This window comes from Anguilla anguilla, chromosome 4 (assembly GCF_013347855.1).
Source record: "Anguilla anguilla isolate fAngAng1 chromosome 4, fAngAng1.pri, whole genome shotgun sequence".
Lineage (NCBI taxonomy): Eukaryota > Metazoa > Chordata > Actinopteri > Anguilliformes > Anguillidae > Anguilla > Anguilla anguilla.
In genome coordinates, this window is record NC_049204.1 from 9841108 (window position 1) to 9863952 (window position 22845).

The window sequence follows — 22845 nt, forward strand, 5'->3', positions numbered from 1 at the left end:
TTTTATTTCATGGCATGTACCTGCATATGTTTTAGCATTTTGCAAAAAGACTGTTTTTTGTGTGGAGTCCCCCCATTTTCAGCTGTGCTAAATTAAGTTAACAGATGACTGACAGGTGTTAATTGTTACTGAGGCGTTACCTTCTGCATAAATTGTTCACACATCAAAGAACAAAGAGCATTTAGTCTTGGTTTTAGCCTTCATTTGTATTTGGAGAATGAACACTAGAGAAGTAACTATGGCTGAAAAAATGAATCTGTAAACTGAGAGAATAGATTAATTCATTAAGAAGGATAGCACAGAAACTGGGTATATCAGGTACATTGGTGCAGTTGATGAAAGGCAAACCCTAAGACCTGTAAAGAAACACCCTAAAACAATGACCAGTGACATCACCAGCCGTCTCCAGAAGGCGGGTTGAAAATATCACAAGCCACCATACATAGAAGATTTCTAGAGCAGAATTATAGTGGCTACACTGCAAGGTGCAAGCCTCCCCGAATGGCAAGTACCTCCGGGCTGGATCTGTATCAATTCCAGCCCAGCAGGGCCTACTTTGGGCCACAAGAATCAAAAGGCCAGATTATAATTCACCAAAAACAAAGACGAAAGCCAGAAGGGTTTTGGAACAAGGTTTTATGCACAGTTGAGAACAAAGTAAACCTTTACCACAGCAGTGGAATGCTGAAAGCGTGGTAAAAGGAACAAAAAGCCCATGATCCATTTATTGATGATGTAATGGAGAATGGCAGCAGTAGGATGAATTTGGAAATGGACAGACAGATTTTATCTGGATATGTACAAAGAAATTTGTCCAAACTCATCACGCACACTTCATCCTGCAACAAGACAACAACCCTTAACACACTGCCTATGCAACCAAAGCATTCATCAATGAGAAAAAGTGAAAGGTTTTGGACTAGCCAAGGCAGTAACCTGGTGTAAATCCATCTCAGCATGCATTTCCCTTGCTGAAAAAGAGACTGAAGACAGAACCACCCCCCACTCTACCCCCAGAAACAAAGATCAAGTAAAGTTGAAGTGAAGGCCAGAAAATACCAAACGTTTGGTGGTGACAAGGGGTCGTAGACTTGATGACATCGAATTTAAGGGATATGCAAAAAAAAAAAATTGCACTTTATTGCTTTTATTTACTTTGAAGTTTATTTGTTAACTTAATTTTGCCTGGCTGAAAATTCTCAACACAAAAAGATGTTTCTGTAAAATGGCAAAACATACACACATAAATACCATGAAATAAATGATCGCTTGTAAATTTGTCTCATTCATTGTTTGATCTCAAATCCAAATGCCTTAAATAACAAAAAATAACAAAATTCACTTTAGCGTTACCAGACTTTTAGAGGGCAATGTAACTGTGCCCACAATATTATTCTCAAGCCATGGCAATTTGCCAGAATACCTGAAAGGCCAGCTTTCCCCTGTTGTACTGAGCCTTTCACCCTTTAAAAAAACACATCCTTCTTTCTCCTTTTCTTTCTCCTTTTTTTCTCAAGCACAAGGGTTGAACCCAGGCAGGCCCCACTACGCTCATCATCTAGTTTGAACTGGCTGAAACCTGTACTTTCAGAACAGAGCAACCAAAAGCTCAAGTGCCAGGAAATCTGCCCGACATTCAGACACTGTCAGCAGCTTGGGCTGGAAGATTGAGAGAGGGATCCACCTTGTCATTGTGAGTTTTAATCAAACCTTTTCCACCAGCAACTTTTCTTTATGTGTCCCTGAGTAGCCTTCTCAGGGACAACCGCAGTCACAAGCGGTGGCAAAACCCACTTCTTCCTTTAAACAAACCACATTTGTCTCCACTATTTTGGCCACACAACAACAACAGCAACAAAAACAATAATAATAATAATAATAATAATAATCCTACCCCAACCTACATGTTTCTGGAAATATTTTCTTTAAAGTCAGAGTGCTTACTCGCTGTTGACATTCTGTACAATATACACATATAGTAGCTTAATGCGCAATTATGTAGGTACCTGATACCAAGCGATGGGGATCCCTTGTGCAGTTTCATGTGATCACTTTCGTCGCTAACAATCTGCTATTGGCCCATAGCCCCTCTCATGGACCGAGCTACAGAACGTGCAACCAACCTTTGGCCATAGCAAGCTCATTCAGAGGGACAAATGAAGCGAAGTCTTGTTAATCTTCTTATTCGCAGTCATGCCATACAGTACGTTTAGCTCCTTGGGGAAACGTTAAAGGCTTTGTTTACATTTTAAAGCATGGGACGTACTGCGGGATCGTTTTTTTCAGCAAAAACACCAAGGCGGTGGATCTCAATCAGTTGAAGGTTTGTATGCTAACATACTCGTTTTTGCCTTTTTGTGTTATTTAGGTCTAGTGCTCACTATTTTTCTATTTATAAACGATATCTGTTTGTATTGAAAATAAAGTACGGTGCAGTATGTAGGCTACTTAAATCTGTGTGTTTGCACTTGTGTGGTTTAAACACCCCTCATATTCGTTTGTAGATGCAGATATTTCAGTTTGTTTTTGTGGAATAAATAGGCTACTAACGATAGGCCTTTGCAAAGCTAGAAAAATCTGAGATCAAGGAACGACAATAGATAGCCTATAGGTTAAGGCATCGACATTATAGGGAAGCAATGTGACCTAAAAAAAATAGAAAAATATTCAATGCAAACATTGTACACTGAAAGTGCGGTAAATTATAAGCTTAATCGTATGTAAAATGCAGACTGTTCGTCGGCAGGACCCTGTGTTTTCCTGGTTGAAGAGTAGTCTATTCGAAGGTTTTCATAATATGCCACTAAAATAAAATGTTTGGCCCTGTATAATCCATTAAAGGGTTAACACAGATCGTAAGAGAATCTGCTGACATTGTGCTTGATTTGTAGTAGCAACAGTGACTTTGTTTCAAAGGTCTTCAGTTCGACATCACTTAGCCTTCAAAAGCAAAGTTCAAAACACTAAAACAATGAAAGTGACAATGATTACAGATACACTTGATCACTATAAGGTATTTTCTACACATTTGTAACACAAATAATCCGCCCAGGTATATTAGCCTGGTTTAGGTTACCCTGTAAACTCACGGACTGTCATTTTGCACTTCCTGTTTCGGTGATAAATTGTAGTTGTTATTTTATTTATTTTCATGCAGTAGCCTAACTATAACGGAATGTGGATAAGACTACGACGTTGCGGTTTTAAAAATTGTTCGTGTTGCGGAGGATAAACGCTTCTTTCCATCATGCCTTAGTCTGGGAGAGACGCATCTTGCAAAATGTTTTGAGAACTGGTGTAGACTGGTTAGCCGCGCGCGAGGCACCCATGTAGCCTTTATACTTAGTGTACAAATGGGACGGAAGTCTTACTCATTCTGTCACCTGGAACGAAAGTGGAAACAAATGGTCTTTCGTCTGTAGTCAGTTGGCTCATACATTGCACCTGAACACTTAGAAAGGTATACAGCGTTTCTGTGGTTTGATGCTACGCATCATAGGCTACTGTAATTTCCAGAACGCTCTAAAGCGTGAAGTTCCTGTAGGAGATCTTGCAGACCTTGCCCGAGCTTTCCCGAACACTCCGGATTATGTTTTTAACACTGGACCACGAGTAGCCCGGTTTTTGAATCTCGCGACCATACTCTCGAAACAGGTTTTTATTCTAAGGCTTTAGATAACGAAAGTGCGGAGAAGTAGCGTACGGTGTCACATTGTATGAAGCTGATTCACATGCCAGCTAAAGCCTGTATCACAATGGCGCTGATGTCTATGCAGCAGGCAAAGAAATACAAAGCAAAAACCACGATTCATGTATCGCGAAATAAACGTTTTCATGGCCACACAAATGTATAGAGCTGGGTTGTCTTTAATACTATACGTGTAGAAACAGAACGCTTATTCGGAAGTGTTGGTTTGGATATATGTAATTTCAGATGTCCGAATAACGTCTTGTCACAGTAAGTACTATTCTACGATATTTTGTTCCATATTGGACAGTTAGCGTATACATCCGATACTAGACGTGGTTACATTTTATAATAACATTTATTTTACTGTGATAGATTGTGGTCTTTTTGTATCCAGCGGCCACGTTTTGGCGTTTAAGCGTGGTTAAGTGCGTATAGGCTACTTGCCGCAACATGGCTTCGACACTTATCGTGGGGGGTTGTGGAACAATGAAACTTACAGCTAATTATGGATTCGTACGTCTTAAGACTGGATGGCATTCTGTTAATGCATTGTAAATGAACAAATGAGTGAATCAGAAAAATGAGAAATGTCGATTAGTGGAAATGTCAGAAGTTTAGTCTTGTTATTCTGAATTGTATGTCTTTTTTTAAGCGCAGATGTCACCGTTTATAAAAAGTTGCTTATGATTGCATCTCATCTTTAGAAAGTACGTGTTCTTGTCGCCTGCAATTGAACTTAAAATTTAATGTGTTTATGCATACTTGTCTAGGCTAGTGGAGTTTTACACGTTTTAGCCGCGTGAATAATTGCATACTTTACCGAAGGCCTCATTGTTCTTCACGTGATTAAGATTTGAAATGTTTATTTTTCATATGTTGGGTTGCAGTAAAAGGCAATTTAACAATAATACCTAAAGTGAATGAAAAGGAAGTCGAGGTTATGCTTTCAGTTTTTCAGAGAACAGTTTTATATGCCCATATTTTGGTATCATAGTTGGCGATACAACCAAGTGTTTCACTATATTTACTCATCAGAAAGAGACTCCACTGTATTTCCTTTCACCAATGGAATAACTCTTGTAATGCTAAGTCTGGTGGGTTCATTGTACATACTGAACTGTCCCAATAGTGTACTGTACAGTATTTGGACTGCAGTTATCCTACGGTCTATAATTACTTGTAACAAGTTGTAACAATGATATAATTTAACAATTAAAGTCCGTACTCAATAATTGTTGCTGAAAAGCTTCTTTGAGTTGAACGCAGACTAATCTAACTTGAAAACCACTGGAGAGACGACTTTTCTCCGTGGTGAGTCCCAACACAATCATTCTACAGTTGCAGATCTCTGTAATTTTACGTCATTGTGTATTACTATCCATGGAAAAACTATTGAAGAGGATATTGTTAATGAACTTGGCAATGAAGTTCCACGAAACAAGAAATACATTTTTCCCATTAATTTTGCAGTGAGCAATTTAATTAATATCCAGTAAATGGTGTATTTCTTGTTTCATCCACAACCTGAGAATGAAAGTTTAGTTTCACTCATTTAGTTTACTTTGCTCTCAAAGTAATCTGTGGAGTTGGGGGTTTCAAGCATACTGTCCTTTCCGTTGCACATTTTGCTTAGAGCCTATTATTAATCAGTTCATTGAGCCACACGTCCATTCTTGAATAATGAGGGGGCCTGAATACTGCAGCTGTTGTGGCACCTTTATTCAGATGATAATTATGTAGCCATTGTTTCTGAACAGCCATCAGTTCCAAACTGTACAAATCCGTCAAGTCCTTGGGGGATTGCCTGTGTTTATCTGGCGTTGCTGAGGCTTGCTGAAGTAGCCTCTTAATTCACTTTGATCAACGTAGAGAGAGTGCCTGTGTGTATTCGATAGCCACTTTTACAGAGTATACCGAGGCTAAATCGTACCTTTTACAGGGGCTATGGACAGGGTAATCCTTTTATAAAGCCCTTTCCAGAGCCTTGCTGGATGTCCTGATCCTTCAGTGGGCCATTGTTGCTAAGGTGGTTTTGTTGCAGCTACAGTGTTTTACCTGTTTTAACCCTGAGCACAGTTTCTTTTTTTCTGTACAGCCTCTGGGGTTTTCTGTTCAGATTATTGCCTCTAGAAGGACAGTGTTTTAGTAGATTAGTTTGTTTGCAAAAAATAAAAACATTGGCTTAAGATAGCATTGGAATTAAACCATGTGTCCCATAAGACTGCAGATGAGTGGAAGGCTGCCCCAACGACAGTTGCAGCTGATCATGGAGAAAGTGCATCTATAGATGTGCCCCCAAAAATAAAAACAATGAAAAATATAAATTGTAGGTCTATCCATTAATCGTTGAGCATGTTTCAAAACGTATAATCATCTAGCTCTGTTTGTAATGTTTCATTGTTTTGTTGGTTATTTTTTGTTATGCAAATATCTTTTCTCTGACAATATGGAATGTTTTGACAAATAGCTAAGCTAACAGCTTGGCTGTCACAGTTATAGTGAGCTAGCTAGATAAAAATGGGGAAGCTTGTTCATATTTGACCTGCATAACACTCAAATGAAAAATGGTTAAACTGATGTTGCTGTTCCATGAAAAAGTAGCCAAAATGAAGATAAAATTTAAAATTAAAATAAATTTTTTTTTTTGTACTTTCAAAAGCTTTAAGGCGCTCTTGATTAACAGAGGAAGATGTTTGGAAAACCTTAATTTGGTCACACACACGCTCGCACATAGCACACATGCGCACACACAGTGTATATTAAGATGTGATGACAAAAAACAGCACTGCATAGGCATAGTCAAATGCATAAAGCAGCCTTGGTCAACTTGCCATGCATTACAACAGCATTGTGCATCAAAATGTGTTATTTATTTATTTATTTTTTGCACTTTGGTCCCTACAGCTGGAGTTAAACAAGATATGAATATACACATCTCTCTGGCATATTCCTTTGTTCCTGTATGCTATTTGGCTAGCTGCAAGTAGTGAGGAAAGAAATGGAAATGCAACAGTGATCCTAAAGGGAAGAGTCCTGGGAGTTCCATAATGAAGCAGGTTACATTTTTACAAAAGTGTAAATTTGGTGAACTTTTAACCTTGGAAGGCACGGTCGATAACAGTTGTCACTTAATGGCATTGGGTTGTCAATCATCACCGCATGTTAAAGCACTTCCTGCAGAGAGGAGTGTCCACAGATTATGAGTAGTCTCCATGGTTTGAGTACACGGCTTTCCCATAGTACATATGTTAGGGCTTTCCCAGTCACCAGATTTGAACCCAATAATGTATTTATTGGATATTAAGTGATGCCTAGTGTGAACAATATTTTCTGTTTCCTTCAAATTAGCCTGCCTTTCTTGTGGAACAGTGGGGTCTAGATGCTGATAGACTATGCTCCATATTGTGGTCCTGTTATATGACTTTAGATGCATTTTTCCATTTTGTCATTCACTACTTGGTTAGCTGATTAGCATTGGAACTTAAACACACTTTGACGTCTTTAAAATCTCTGCGTGATCGATCATAAAGCTTGCACAAGCTTAGGTCTTCATTCAAAAGTATTAATCTCAAAAGTATTCCACTCACAGCCATGACAGTGCTACAGTGGTCATGTGTAGATGGGATATAGGAGATTTCAGGAAGTGGTGTCCTGTTCGACAGGTTTACCGTGATAGAAGAATTAGAGTGAGTAAAGTTTGACCTAATTTGTAAGCCAAACTAAGGATAAATTGTTGGGACAGAAAGCAAAAAAAAAACCTTTAAAAGATAGGGAACCTGGTAATGCTTGGTAGCCATATTTTATTTTATTTTCTGTCAAATTTTTTATCTTAATTTGGCTAACGTATTAGGTCAAACTTTCCCATAAAGGCAGGATTTAATTATTTAATCGTGATGAACCTATCGGATAGGACATCACTTTCTGAAATCTCCTGTATCCTGTATCCAGACACAACCTGCTGCCACCGGACAGTACAGTGATGAAATGAACAGGAAAATAAAGTTGAACTCTACCCCCCAGCCAGTCAACCATGATGCAACCAACCATGTGATATTTTGATGGACCAATTGCAGACAAGGGGATGTCTGCAAACTGGTGGGCTGTTTGTGAACAGCTCTCACTGAGGTCTTGCACACACTGTGCCATACAAACTCAAAACACTTTTTGTCTTTTTGTTTGTCTCTTGTTCGAACAATTAGTTGTTTCATTTTACGTGTATTGGTGCCTTTAGCCTTGTTGCACTCTAGCTTGGCTCAACAATGGGAAAGTGGCTGCTACCTTTTAAAAAATAATAATAAAGAAAACTACATTGTTAGGACTCATGGATTGTTGTCTGATGATTTATAGTGGCGTAAAATTAAATCTTTTGATTTTAGTGAATTGATTTAAACGTGTTTAGTGAAATTTGAATGTTAGAGAAAACAACCCATCAAAGTTGCCGGTAAATTACCAGCCATAAGTGAGGGAAAGATGTTTATTTAAGTTCCTTTGAAACATCTACTACAAGGCATTTTTCCTATTTTGTAAAATTTTGCCTGCATATTAAAAAAATAATAACATGATCTGAATCTTACAGCACAGCTGTAAGCTGTAATGCACCAACAACCAGCAGTGTGGTCCAGTGACACCCATGGAGCGTGACACCCGTGCTCTGCTGTGTCTGGACGGGACAGTTTTGTGATTGTTTTTTCTCAAAAACAATCCTGCAAAATAATTGGTGTTACTCAGTTATAGGGGTGAGTTTTTTTTATCCACCCCTCTGGTGACTTGTACTAACTCAAGTGTACGCCCCCCTTTGTCGCATCATCACTTCATCGCAGTTCCTTGATTATCACCAATCACAAACTCTGACTTGTATTTATGCCCCCCCCCCCCCCCCCCCCGTGTCTACTATTCAGTGCAATATTCATTGCATCCTTTCTCTGAAGGCACTGCAGAAACTTTGATTAAAGACTCATGCTAATTAAGATTGCCTCGTCTTGCTGCCAAAGGAGTACAGCAGAATTGAGAAATATGAAATCTGGTCTGCAGCCTGCAGTTTTGTGTAGCTATTTAAGCCATTTCAAATAGTTTTAAATTTTAAAAATTTGGTTTGCATAGTAATCAGTTTCTTTCATGCTTACCTTTTTCCCCCAACTATGAGTGTGAATATACACTGTCTGGTTATTTAGTTGGCTTGTTAGGTAATGTAAAGCTGGCCAAGCAAGGTTCTAGACTACTTTCTTCAAACTAAATCGGCCTTGCATTAACACACCACTGTTTATTCTTGGATATTCAAAAGGTAAGCTTATAGTCGTGTAAGTAGTTCGCAAAGTTGTCCCATTGATTTCAGTATATAATTGGCTGTTGATGATTTGAAGGCTATTTCCTGTTACACTCATTTGTTCTTTGTAGGCCAAAGCAAGCTCGCACTTAGTGTGGTAGACTCGCACGTTATCTAATGCAAGCATCACACGTTTGTCTTCTCATCTGTCACCCTCTCTTTTTTTTAATTGTTTTGGTTTGGAACTATTGTCAAGTGTAAGATGGTTAAGTGCCTCGTTTTATTGTTGTCGTCCTCCATCCCCTGTAGTGCAGTGCACATGAGACTTAAAACTATAGGCTTAAGGGAAGATGTTTAGCTACGTTAAGCCTTGAATTCTGAGATAAAACTTTTATCAATGTTTGTAGCCTGTCTACTAAAGTCTGATAATTGGTGGAAACTGTTCGCTGTTGGGTGCTTATTTACCAAAGGTGGAAATTGCAGGGGTCAGAAAGTAAAAGTCCTGCCATGCATTTATTCCATTTATTCATGAACTTGGCCAGCTGATTTCACTAATGAGTTGTACCTCCTGGCAGAGGAATTGTGTTCATTAGCAAACTCAGGTGATTGGAACAAAATACTGGGGAGGACTTTTACTTTCTGAACCCGGTCTTTCCACCTTTGTTATTTACATTACCTGTTCTGGTGTTGTGTAAAGGAAAGAAAATTCTCTGCGATGCCTTTAGGTGGGTCTGCTGCTGAAAAAAATGCTTTAGGCATCAAAAATAAATAAATAAAAATAGTATTCGAGTAACCACAAGGACAAATCAACTTATCATCTTGTAGAGAAAATAGTGAAATGTCTAAATTTGAGGGAGAGGGAGTGTGAGATATTCTAAGTGTCTATGGAACATACCTACATGTTATTGGGTAAAACAAAGGATTTTGGTCTAATCCTGAGCTGGAGAGGTGTTTAATTAAAATATTCTCTAGTACTGTAACATTCTTTCCATACCAACAGCAAAGGGAAGAGAGTCAACTTAAATCCATTAAAGCCACACATTCTTTTTCAGAAAAAAATGATGACAATGAGTTATACTTGCTAACTTTGCAATGCAAGATAACTGGTTTTTCATACTTTTATTACAGTAGAAGGCCAAATAGTTTTTTCTTTATCTTTGGATGAAATGTGTTTAGATTTTAGAGCCTGACTGGAAAAACTTGTGACGCAAGTCATTTTTGAGCACACTTATGAAAGAGGTGGTTCCAGACACATGCTTCCTCTATAACACTAACATTGGCTTATTTAAAATGGATCCTCATAGTGGGGAACTTTATTTGAGGTGGCACTGGAAGGAAAAAGCGCAATATTCACATGACTAATCTGCTTGTGGCAGTAGAATGTGGAACCTCCACCTGAATGTTTATTTCATTAAATAGTGAAATGTGATTGATCCGAGGATTTTTAATAGTTCCCACGTATGCTTCTTCCATGTCCTCTTGTATGGAAAAGTACTCTGAGAGTTGTATTTAGTTAGTGACAATGTAGGCCGCTGGATGTTATTGTGGAATTGTTGCTGAATTGATTTTTTTTCGACATCCAGCCCACCAGCTGTCAACATTTGATTCAGGACATGATTTGTAAGATGTCACAGAATTTACTGTGCATCCTAAGTAACTGTACATTATTTTTAAAAAAGGACATGTTTAGGGAATAAACAATGAAAAGCTGAGTGGGCGTAAAGAACCCTGTTGTAGGGCTAGGCGATATGGCCAAAATAACATAACATAATATAATGATGAGAAAAGGCCATTCAACCCAACAATGTTCCCCATTTTCCTGACTAAATTAGTGCTGTGATTATCTACAGACTAGATAGAGTATTGGATACTAACACCTAATCATGTCTAGTCTCGAAAACCCCCAGAGTTTCTGCCTCCGCCTCGCTAATATCTATTTATGTCCACTTGTTCTACTAACAGAACTCAACCTGAACAATCTCTTGTAGTTCACTTCATTGATCCCCTTTATGTCGGTATTGCAGTGTTTGGCTGTGTTTGGTTTTTCAGTAGACCTAAACATTAAGTGAAAATTAAACTGATATATGCTGTAACTCCAGAAAAATGAGGATTAGTCAAAATTGAATAATAATCCATCAATTTCACAATTTTTTATTTGAAGCATGAACACTTCTCGGTGTGAAATATTTAACAACATTAAAAATGTTTAACATAAACATGTTGGCTTATCTGGTGTTAAAGTGATAACCATTCAACAGTGAATGATAACAGCTTGCTGTTATGCTGTTATCATATAACAGCTTGCTATATGGTACCCTTAAAGCTGACAGTCTGCACTTTAACCTCTTTCTTTTTCATTTCGTGTCCATTGTGCTGGTGTACAGAGCTAAAACATCAAAAATTGTGTCACTGTTCAAATGCACTGTATATATTTTAAATTGCTCTGAAATATATTTACATTATATTTTTTGAAACCGCACATATTTACAGTGAATGCCATACATTCCTTTTTTGTTAGTCGTGCTTTTGGTTTCTTTGGTTAAAGGTAGGTGTCAACTCATATCTATGACTGATATTGAAAACTTCTCATGTTGTAGGTCTATAATGCATTTCATACTGATTATGGACAGGTACTATAGTACTCTAATGGTTTGGCCATCCTAATAGGTTTGGCTTGTGAAAGGGTATGTTTGTTATTTCACTTTGCCAATAACAAACAAAAAGATTATTTTGAGATTGTTCCTCTTCCCTAATTCCTTAAGTTAAAATATGAGTTGCTTGCACAGTGAGTATAGATGATATAATTCTTTGAGCAGTTTGTGTTTAGACAGCCATAGTTTAACTGTAACAATAGCTACGAAAGCATCTAGAAATACGAACTTATGTCATTATACATCTCAAAAGAAAAATGCATGCAAAAAAAGGAAATGGTGTCTAATTGGCCATAGCTACACCTAGGGAGGGGAAGGATTTCAATTGGTGAGTCACTTCTGTCCATTGCACACCATTGACCTCCTCTGGGAAATCCTACCACCTGGAGCCATGGATCAGAGGACGCGTCATGTGTGACTGCCGCAGGCTTGTAGCAGAAGGCTTGGTCTTGCATGATGGGACAAGAAAAAGCCTGCCAATTGAAGCCATTTTTTACATGGCTGCGAACCATGATTTGGACTGTTGCCGCTGGATTTGAGACCATACTGTGTGGGGTGTCCTAGCAGAAAGAGCCATCTAACAGCATTATGTTTAAACTTTTGAAAGAAAATTTAAACTGAAAATACTCTGATGCCTCCCATGAATCCATTTCTTGTTTTCTGATTGGCTACTCTGACCATATTAATTTATTACTGGCATATATGAAATGTGAAACAACTGGACAGAGTTCTGAATCTCTTGTCAAAACTCAGATATCTGAATGAGTTATTCAAACATAACATAGTTTTATGTATTTTTTTAACCAAATGGCAACATTGTAGTGGCTCTTTATTGATGATGTGACTGGTGACAGCAGCAGGATGAATTCTGAATTGTACAAAACTCATTGGAGAGCACCTTGCACCAGGACTGTGATCCAAAAAATACTGCTGAAGCAACCAAGGAGTTTTTCAGGGTTAAAAAGTGGAATGATATTGACTGGCTAAGCCAATCACCTGACCAGAATGTAACTGAACGTGCGTTTCACTTCCTGATTGATTGACAAGATTGAGAACAAAGAGCCCGTGAAACAACCCGAGAAATGAAAATAGCTGCAGAACGGGCCTGGCAGAGCATCACCAGGGAAGATACCCCGTGTCTGGTGATGTCTATATGTTGCAGACTTCAGGCAGTCATCGAATGCAAAGGATTTACAACCAAGTACTAAATATGGTGACTGACTGAGTATATTAATTTATCCAATTACTTTTGGTCCCAAAAGAAGACTGTATAGAAAAACATTGCTGTAATTCCTACACAGATCACCTGATAGGGATGAAAATAATCTGGAATTAAAGCTGACAGTCTGCACTTTAACCTCATGTTCATTGTTTCATTTCAGTAGTCTGGAGAAAGTTTGTGCCTTTGCCTTATCCACTTAGATCTAGAGCATCAAACCAGGTGCGTCGGTCAAATGTGATCAAACAAGTGGGAAAATGTGAATAAACGTGCACACTGGAGTAAAATGGGGGGGAAAAAATCCAAAGAGGGGGCTACAGCAGAAATGTAATTTATTATGAAGTCCATAATGCTCAAGTTAGCAATAAAACCACAAACATTTCAGTCTCAGACATTTATCAGTGTCTGAATGTACAAAGAAGATTCAAGGTTTAAACCACGCAGTGCCCAACAATGTAGGTGGATGTAATTAGTAGACTACAGCTGGTATTGAAGAGAGCACCGATAAATTGTATGAGTCATGCAAGCCTAGCGGTATGTATACAAAGTGTTATAAATCACATAACAATCAGGGCACAAGCACAGACAGCATCAGTTTAAATTTCCTAGTATTGCAAGGATTAAATACAAAAAAATGAAGAGATAATCACCCCTGACTGATTGACCCTGTGTAGGCCGCCTAAATCTACAGAAAACAACTCAAGTCTTCATGAAGGCCGTCCGGATGTAATGTTTTCAAGTATAAAATCCATTTACATTCTGCTTGTAGCAGTTTCTGTTCAATATTGGCACCTCTTCATGCTTTATTAATTTTTTGGATGGCACAAAAGGAGTGGAGTTGAGATTGGATGACCCGCTTGAGTAAATTGTCTGCAATAGGTGAGCGAATGTCATTGCTACAGATAGCACTTATGCTCAATAATGCATGTTTTTAACTGTTTGTTTTTCCTACATATTTGTAATTTGCATGGACACAAAATCAAATAAATTGTGTTAGTTGAGATGCAGGTAATAAATGATCTAACATTGTATTCCTAAACTAGTAAATGTTTTTTCTGGACTGATCACAGGCTGCACAAGATGGCATGGAAAGAAGCCAGTCACCTTGTCCAGTCAGCCTCTAATTTAAGTTTTTGTCCTTGTTTTGTGTTTTCTATTTAGGTGGCCAGGGGTTTATCAGTCCTGGATGATTATCTCTTGCCTTTTTTGTATTAAAGCCTTGTAATACTAAGAAACTTAAACTCCTATTGTTATGTGATTTGCAATAGTTGGCAATATTGTTAGGCTTCCATGACTCGTACAGTTATTGGTGCACTCTTCAATACCGGCTGTGGTCTGTTAACTAATTACATCCACCTATATTGTCGGGAACCGCATGGTTTTTAACCTTGAATCTTTTTAGTACATTCACGTTGAATGTCTTCATCCTGATGAACGTCTAAATGTTTGCTGTTCGATTGCTATCTTTAACCTTATGGACTTCATAATAGATGAAATTTCTGCTGTAGCCCACTCTTCGGATTTTTTGCATTTTTTACCAATGTGTGGGTTTATCTGCATTTTTCCACTTGTTAAATCCAATGTCCTGGAATACAAAGCCTAAACTACGGAAATTGTGTCGCTGTTGAAATACTTATGGACTGCACTGTGTGTGTGTGTGTGTGTGTGTGTCAGAGAGAGAGAGAGAGAGATGTATTTTTGCATATTTGGAATGTAACCCTACTGGTAAGTTGGCCAGAAAAGGAGTTATAATGTGTGATTAACAGAACGCATTACTTTGAGATTTGCTTTCTTTTATACCCACCAAGGGTACCTTTTAAAGAACTCCTACCATTGGATTTTTCAAAACCAGTTGAAATCAGGAGTTTCCTTTTGGTGGCGTTTCCTAAAACTTTTTAGTCTGGTTCAGGTTTGCAATTTTCAATTAGCTGGTAGTCATGCTTTTACTCTCAGCCTAGATGAAAGTCAAAATCATTTAGCTGACCCCAGTCTTCAGCGTGAAACTAGACGTTCTAAATTCTTACACTGACATAAATTCCACTGGTCAGATTCCGATAAAGCTTTCCCATTAGTGCCTTACGGTTGAGATATTAACATCAAAGCCAAAGTTCTGTATTAGATTATGACTGGTAGCCTTGTTGAAAGACCTGTCACTAGGGAAAGAACTGTGTTATTTTACAAGAGGGGAGAAAAAATATACATAAATATGTGTACATGCATACATATGCACATGAGGTTTAATACAGAAAACAAAGTTTTTTCTTTTAAACAACTTGAGTCTTATTTAGTTGTTAAGAAGCTTTAGATCCAAACCATACTTAATATGCAGAACTTTATCTATTGGCTCATTAATTAATTAGGATAGGTGTGGTATGTGTTCAAAAGTACACAAAAAGTGTGACTGTTCAGGTGTGTTAGTGGTATTTGATTAAATGCAGAGACAATGAATTGTGTTTCTCAGCCAACTATAGCAGCTTAATTGAGGATCTGCTTTCAAGGCTAAAATGAACCAACACGATAATACAATTATCTTTCATTAAAACCGTTTAATTAAAAAAATTCTGCTGCTCTCAGTAGCCATACACTTGTTCAGAACCATCGCACTGGAGAAACGCCTTTTGCCACAGTTTTTAGTTCTATGCTCAAGATATTATAACATGACAGGGTCATTCATTGTTGATGATCTTATGGTGTTGGTTACAGGAATGTTCCGGTGTGGGGTCCAGCACTCGGAAAGATGAGAAGAAGGCATTAATACTGGCTGTAGACATTTCAAGAAATGGAGCAGAAATTGCAACTTGAGGCTTAATAAAACATTGTCTTTGGCCGCCATTTGGATTCTCGGAGTATTTTTTTTCATGTGTTGCAATCATGATTCTCAGTGATGGGTAATCTCATCAGGACAGCTAATGTATTTGCTTTGTTATTCTGTATGAGTGCCTTGGTAGAGATGGCACTGTTCTGTAAAGTGATCATTCTAGTTCATGCTCTTTCACTCCCCTGGAGATTGTTCTGATGGGCATAGGGGGAGTTGAGCCTAGTGTTTTTGTGTTATCATCTGTGGTCATTTATTTGAATCAAGACTATAATCCATTTATTAGTTCTGAGAATTTAAAAAATGTTAAAATACGTATTAACTATTGCATATCTGTTTTCAGGTTTCTTGATTGCAATAACTTTCAATGTGTATTTTAGTATTAAGTATATTCGACCAAACTTAACTAAATTTTCTTCTTCTGTGGCAGGAATGTTTACTCTCACAGAAGTAGCCTCTCTCAATGATGTCCAGCCAACTTACCGAATTCTGAAACCATGGTGGGACGTCTTCATGGATTACCTCGGAGTCGTCATGCTGATGTTGGCAATATTTGCCGGGACAATGCAGTTAACCAAAGACCAAGTAGTTTGCCTTCCCATTTTGGAATCCGGAGAAGGGCCTGGAAGCCCAAACAGCTTCACCACTCAGAGGCCAGCAGAGACTACAGTTGCCTCAGGCAATGGAGAGAAGGTCAACAGAGTCACACTGGCGGCTGCTCCACTGACCTCTAAAGATGTACCCGAGAGTGTGATTCGGGAAATCGCCCAGCCAGCTATGCTCACGGAAAACAAATATCCCGGCCAGCCAGAACCAACAGGGGTTCGAACCAACCTAGATTTTCAGCAGTATGTCTTTGTCAATCAGATGTGCTACCATGACGCCTTGCCCTGGTATTCCAAGTACTTTCCTTACCTCGCTCTCATCCACACCATTGTACTCATGGTCAGCAGCAATTTTTGGTTCAAATATCCAAAGACCAGTTCAAAAATTGAGCATTTTGTGTCCATTTTAGGGAAATGTTTTGAGTCACCATGGACTACAAAGGCATTGTCTGAGACTGCCTGTGAGGACTCTGAAGAGAACAAGCAGAGACTCACAGGTACAACCTCTTTACCAAAGCATTTTTCAACCAGCAGCGAAGAAGGAAGTCCAAATCAGTCCACCCCTATGCTAACAAAAGCTGGGGTAAAATTCTCTGCAGAGAAGCCTGTCATTGAAGTCCCAAGCATGACCATACTGGATAAAAAAGATGGAGAGCAGGCCAAAGCTCTTTTTGAGAAGGTGAGGAAGTTCCGCGCCCATGTGGAGGACAGTGACTTGATCTACAAGCTCTATGTTGCCCAGACCATTATCAAAACTGTAAAATTTATCATGATTTTGTGTTACACATCAACCTTTGTAGCTGCCATTAACTTTGAGCACCTGTGTCAGCCTAATATCAAACATTTAACTGGGTATGCTAGATTCCAGTGCACACACAACATGGCATTCATGTTGAGAAAGCTGCTCATCAGCTACATTGCCCTCATGTGCGTGTATGGCATGGTGTGTATATACACCCTCTTCTGGTTGTTCAGACGCTCCCTGAAGGAGTATTCCTTTGAGAAGGTTCGAGAGGAGAGCAGCTTCAGTGACATTCCCGATGTTAAGAATGACTTTGCTTTCCTTTTGCACATGGTTGACCAGTATGACCAGTTGTACTCAAAGCGGTTTGGGGTTTTTCTCTCTGAAGTCAGTGAGAACAAGCTGCGGGAAATAAGTTTGAACCATGAGTGGACCTTCGAGAAGCTCCGCCAACATGTGACTCGCAACGCCCAGGACAAGCTGGAGCTCCACCTTTTCATGCTCTCTGGAGTGCCCGATGCCGTATTTGACCTCACTGACCTGGAGATTTTGAAACTGGAGCTAATTCCTGAGGCTAGGATCACAGCTAAGATTTCCCAAATGATCAACATTCAGGAGCTGCATTTTTATCACTGTCCGGCCAAAGTTGAGCAGACTGCATTTAGTTTTCTCCGTGACCACCTCAGGTGCCTTCATGTGAAGTTTACAGATGTTGCGGAGATTCCCACTTGGGTATATTTGTTGAAGAGCTTGAAGGAATTGTACTTGATAGGCAACCTAAATTCTGAAAATAACAAAATGATAGGTTTAGAATCCCTACGAGATCTGAGGCATCTAAAGATCTTGCATCTTAAGAGCAACCTCACTAAGATCCCCTCAAACATAACGGACCTGTCTCCGCACCTCACCAAACTGGTGGTGCATAATGATGGTACTAAACTGTTAGTACTTAACAGCTTGAAGAAAATGCTGAACTTAGGTGAGCTGGAGTTGCATAATTGTGAACTCGAGCGAATCCCTCATGCTATTTTTAGCTTGACTAACTTACAAGAGCTGGATTTGAAATCTAATAATATTCGTACCATTGAAGAGGTCATTAGTTTCCAGCACCTCAAGAGGTTGACTTGCCTCAAACTGTGGCATAACAAAATCATCACCATTCCATTGTCCATAAGCCATGTCAAAAACCTTGAGTCACTCTACCTTTCACACAACAAACTAGAGTCTCTTCCCACGCCCTTATTCAGCCTCCTTAAGTTGAGGTACTTGGATGTCAGTCATAACTCCATTGTAGTCATCCCACTGGAAGTGGGCTTCTTGCAAAATCTTCAGCATTTTTCCATCACAAGCAACAAGGTGGAGGTGGTTCCCAAGCAGCTATTCAAGTGCATCAAGCTAAAGACTCTTTGTCTGGGGCATAACAGCATCTCCACCATTCCTGAGAAAATAGGCCAGTTAGTTCAGCTCTCACATCTAGAACTGAAAGGAAACTGTTTGGACCGCCTCCCATCCCAGCTGGGGCAGTGTCGCCTCCTACGGAAAAGTGGCCTCTTCGTTGAAGACCATCTTTTCACCACTCTGCCACCCGAAGTTAAAGAAAGCATCAATCAGGAATCCAATATGACCTTTGCAAATGGGGTATAGGTACGAGTCGCACAAAGCTAAATAGTCACTTCTCTTGGTCTGGTTATGATGTCATTTTAGCCTTGTCTGATGGTATGGTGATATGAAGAGGGCACAAGTTCACATTCACGCAGTTCTGGGCACAGTGACCATACTGTGGAAGGGCTTGGTGTATGGATGATTCTAATTGACAGGATGGATGGTTTAACTTACAGGACAAACAGCCATATGCTGAACAGTGCACTTTCCCACCAGCTATGGGAATTATCAGAACATTGGCACTTCGGGCTCTGCTGCTTGTAGTTACACTGATTTGAAGACTGCAGGCTCCACAATGAGGTTTTATAGGGAAAATGCAAACATCACTGGAAAAAATAAGTGAACAATAGGAATTAGAAATACCAGGGAATTTCTCCAGTTCTGAAAGCAGCTTTTCTTATGTTAAATTATATTTATGATATAGTTCTACCTAAATACATAGTAATTCAGAACCTGACCTTGTAGCCATTACAGAATTTGTGATGGAACTCTGATTTATCAGTAATTCAAAATATATTGCACTGAGCAAACATTTATACATACAAACAAGACTAAATTGTCTGAACAAAATTCTCTTTAAAGCATTTCAAATTCTGTTCCCTGGTTATCGTGGTGGTGTAGTCTTTAGCCCTTTACTGGTCTTGGATGAAGACATGGAAGGATATATACAGTCAACACCAATTTAAGAGCACAATGACTGAACCAAGAGCATGTTTTAGAGATGCTACTGCTACATGCTAAGGAGTTGGCCCTCCCTGCATGGTTCCCTATGCCTATATTTGGAGCCCTGGCTTACTAGACAATCTTCCGTGTGTATTTGTAGGCATGTTGGCAGCACGGTGGCACAGTGGTTCAAAAAGGAGGTTCCGGGTTTGAGTCTTGGCCGGCTGGATCCTCTCTGCTCTCTGCTCTCTGCTCTCTGCTCTCTGCTTTCCTCTGGGTACTTCGGTTTCCTCCGAAGACATGTAGTCGAGGTTAGGTATACCCTGGACCAAGCCACTGGCCTCTAAACTGGAGATGGTCCTTGGGCACTGTACTTTGGCTGCCCACTGCTCCTAATAAGCTAGGGTGGGTCAAATGCATAGGACAAATTACCCTCCAGGGTCAATAAAGTTCAATTTCACTTTCAAAATTCCTCGTCCTCTCAAACCTGTAAAAAGGAGCCAAGTCAACCTACCTTGATATCTTGTTTAGTTCCAAATTTACTAGTGATGCTACAGTAGTGCTGTGGAAGCACAAGGTAAGATGGGATTTTACCTGGAGCTTACTAAAAATTACCAGAAGGTACTTCATCAGTTTGAACGCCTCTACTTTTCTTTCACTTCAAATTCACGAGTGGGTTTTTCCCAATTTTCTTTCTATTTTCTGAATTGTAGTGTGAATTGTTTATTGTTTCAAGTTCAGTAGTAGTCACTCCACTCCAGTCCAACTCCGTGGTTTCTTAGTTTTTTGTTTTTGTTTTGTTATAGCAGCTCAATCAGTTAACAGATTCAAGTTTAATTTACCATTACTGCATATCATATGGTGCTCCATCACGGTACTTCTACAAATTATTTTTGTATTATGTTAAATTATTTAAGGTCCTGCATTTCCTTGTGAAGACAAAAAGCAAAAGTGTGTTTTAAAGCGAGTTCTCTTTCTTGGGTTTTTCTCTTTTTTTTTCCCAGTGTTTGTGTATGTTTTTGATTGGTCCATACAGTTATTGTGTGTGATGAAGGATACATTAAATATTTAGAGAAGTTTCTTATGACCTGTCGAATTTACAGTGGCAGGTATGGGACATTTGGGGTTTGTGGTCTAAAGTCTGGAGTTACTTCATAACTCCAAAATGGTTTCTATGGCTCCAAAGGATGTGCATTGTACGTACATTAAAACTGAAATAACCTAATGAAAAAAAAAAAAAAAAACCCAGAACTTAACTATGCCTTTGTAGACTGTAAAGGTATAATCAATTACACACCGACAGAATTACACATTAAATAATGTAATGACTATTTAAGGGAAATTAATTCAGAAACATGCAATAAATGTTAGTTATGCAGGCAATAAAAATGACTGGCAAGGGACATTTAGAAATGTAGGTCAGTAGCTTTTCCAAATCAATACGGCTTAACTTGCAAAACCCATCTGCAGTACTGTATTTGGCAGTTCTGCAATGAGAAACATACAATAAAATCAACATGTCCCTATAGATAGAAATGTTCGTATTAGGCCACTGTTTAAAGGAGATGTTCTCTCAGTGAAAGCTCTGCCTTCTGAGCATGCTAAAAATGACAACCAATCATGTCATTGAATGTCACAGAATCTCTTTGTATAGCACTAAATGAGGAAGTATGACTAGTAAAACGATGGTATTCCACATGCAGGTGTGTGTGATAATGTGATACATTGTTATGAATTTGAGAATGATGATATATTCATGACAAATGGTATACTATGACACAATACTGCAAACCATGAATACAAAATTGTTCTGTTTGCTCACATATTTGGGAAAAGGCTGAATGGTAGAAATCCTGTCTCCATTCATCTTTCTCTTCATTTATACTGTTATATTATTTTTAATAAATTAAAATTGTGATGTTAGGTTTATAGGCCATTATAGGAGCTTGTAGTAATTTTTTCATGTTTTTAGAAGCAGCAGAATAATTGATTAGTCAGACAATGTGTTTTTCTTTTTATATTTGTTTGATATTACCAAATGTTGAAGTATGAGCTTTATATGAATATTTAAGGAAAATGGTGAGAGTTGTGAGGGATGAAACTAACTAAAATGAGTTAGTCTGGAGAATTATTCATTGGGACAGTGAATCCTCATTAAGCCATTTTCATTTTAGAAAACAAAAGCTCTATTTCTGTTTGAGAATGTCACTGTACTTTTTTTTTTACATTAGCAAACTGTAACTGAACTTACTCAATGCAGTTTTAATACAAAACAGTTTTCATTCTTTACTTAAACACTTTACTTAAAACTGGAATCTCTAATATGAGGCCGCCTATGAAATGTGTTTGTTTTTAATTAGGTCATAGTGCATGTACTGCTTTAACATGAAACATTTTTGTTTGTTGGTGTTTCTTAAATGCCACTGTTGCTAGAGAACAATATGACACACAATTTTCATTTATGCAGTGTTATTTGGGAAACCTCTGTATAATGTTCATGTGTTTTTTTTCCCTTTTGAAATGGCATTTTTAATTTCTAACAACTAACAACATGCTATTTAATAACTGTCAATGTAACTCAATGACATGAAAAAATCTGAATAGATTTTTCTTCAATTTATACTGCTTAAATGATCATGTTTTTTAAGATAAGCCAAATATTTATTTCCAAATAAATAATTTCACAAATGTTTTACATTTGGTTGACATTGATTTAACTTACAAACTGTATTGTGTGTATTCTACATGGCTCAATACCAATCCAACTGTGTTGCAGGTGTCATGTGATAGCCACATATAATGCAGTTTCTTTTCCATGTGTTGTAAGCCCACTTGTGAATGAACACCACGATGCATTAAAATTGGGGACAACAATCATTGCTAATTTATTTCACAGAAAATATAAATCACTCTATTAAGTTCCTACTCATTGTTAGTTTGATTTTGAAAATGCTGTATTGTTTCCAACAATAAATACAGTGAAATTAGAGAGTTTGTGTTGTCTTTGGTAGATTTCAGTGGGTTCTGGGCAACCTTGTCAGTACTGTTGGAGAAATGTGCATTTTCTATAAAAATGTTACAATATTTTGTATCACAGCTCTTAAATGCATTATTCTGAATCCAAAAACATTGGGGATGAATTCAACTACATCATAGCACAAAGCACAGTGAATTAGCCTTTTGTTTTGTCAGCACGTTCTGTTTTTTGGTTTTTATCCCTCGTACTATGCTCAAATTAACTAATGACTTATGTTTGGAGTCAAATTGACCCCAACTATGTAAACCTACAGCAACTGAAAGTTTCTCTCTCAGCTATTTTAGCCCTTTCTACTGACCATATTAATAGCCCTGTAAATAAAACATGACTCCCCCAACCCTCCCCTAATACATACAGTATTGAAATGACCCAAAACTACACTGATCTGATGTGTACAATATTGAAAAAAAAAAAAATTATATATATATATATACCATGTTTTCCCCATAAAATTAGGAAAAGTCATGAAAAATTTAGCTGAAGAATTGTGTTAACCA

At 38.3% G+C, this 22845-nt stretch overlaps 1 protein-coding gene across 4 annotated transcripts; it reads left to right on the top strand.

Moving 5' to 3' along the window:
* The first annotated feature begins 1983 nt into the window (after window positions 1-1983).
* On the top strand, window positions 1984-22300 carry LOC118226175 (volume-regulated anion channel subunit LRRC8D-like). 4 transcript variants are annotated; one of them, XM_035415569.1, is made up of 2 exons: window positions 1984-2323; window positions 16070-22300. In XM_035415569.1, exon 2 carries the CDS (start codon window positions 16072-16074, stop codon window positions 18628-18630), a length of 2559 nt encoding a protein of 852 aa, XP_035271460.1. In that variant the 5' UTR covers window positions 1984-2323; window positions 16070-16071; the 3' UTR covers window positions 18631-22300. The 4 variants fall into 4 exon arrangements, with proteins under 4 accessions (XP_035271460.1, XP_035271462.1, XP_035271461.1 ...); XM_035415571.1 differs by lacking the exon at window positions 1984-2323 and adding an exon at window positions 2997-3460; XM_035415570.1 differs by lacking the exon at window positions 1984-2323 and adding an exon at window positions 3467-3958.
* Window positions 22301-22845: the final 545 nt, after the last annotated feature.

Excerpts from the sequence above, each read along its gene's own strand:
- LOC118226175 (XM_035415569.1), top strand. The coding sequence starts at position 16,072 with ATGTTTACTCTCACAGAAGTAGCCTCTCTCAATGATGTCCAGCCAACT.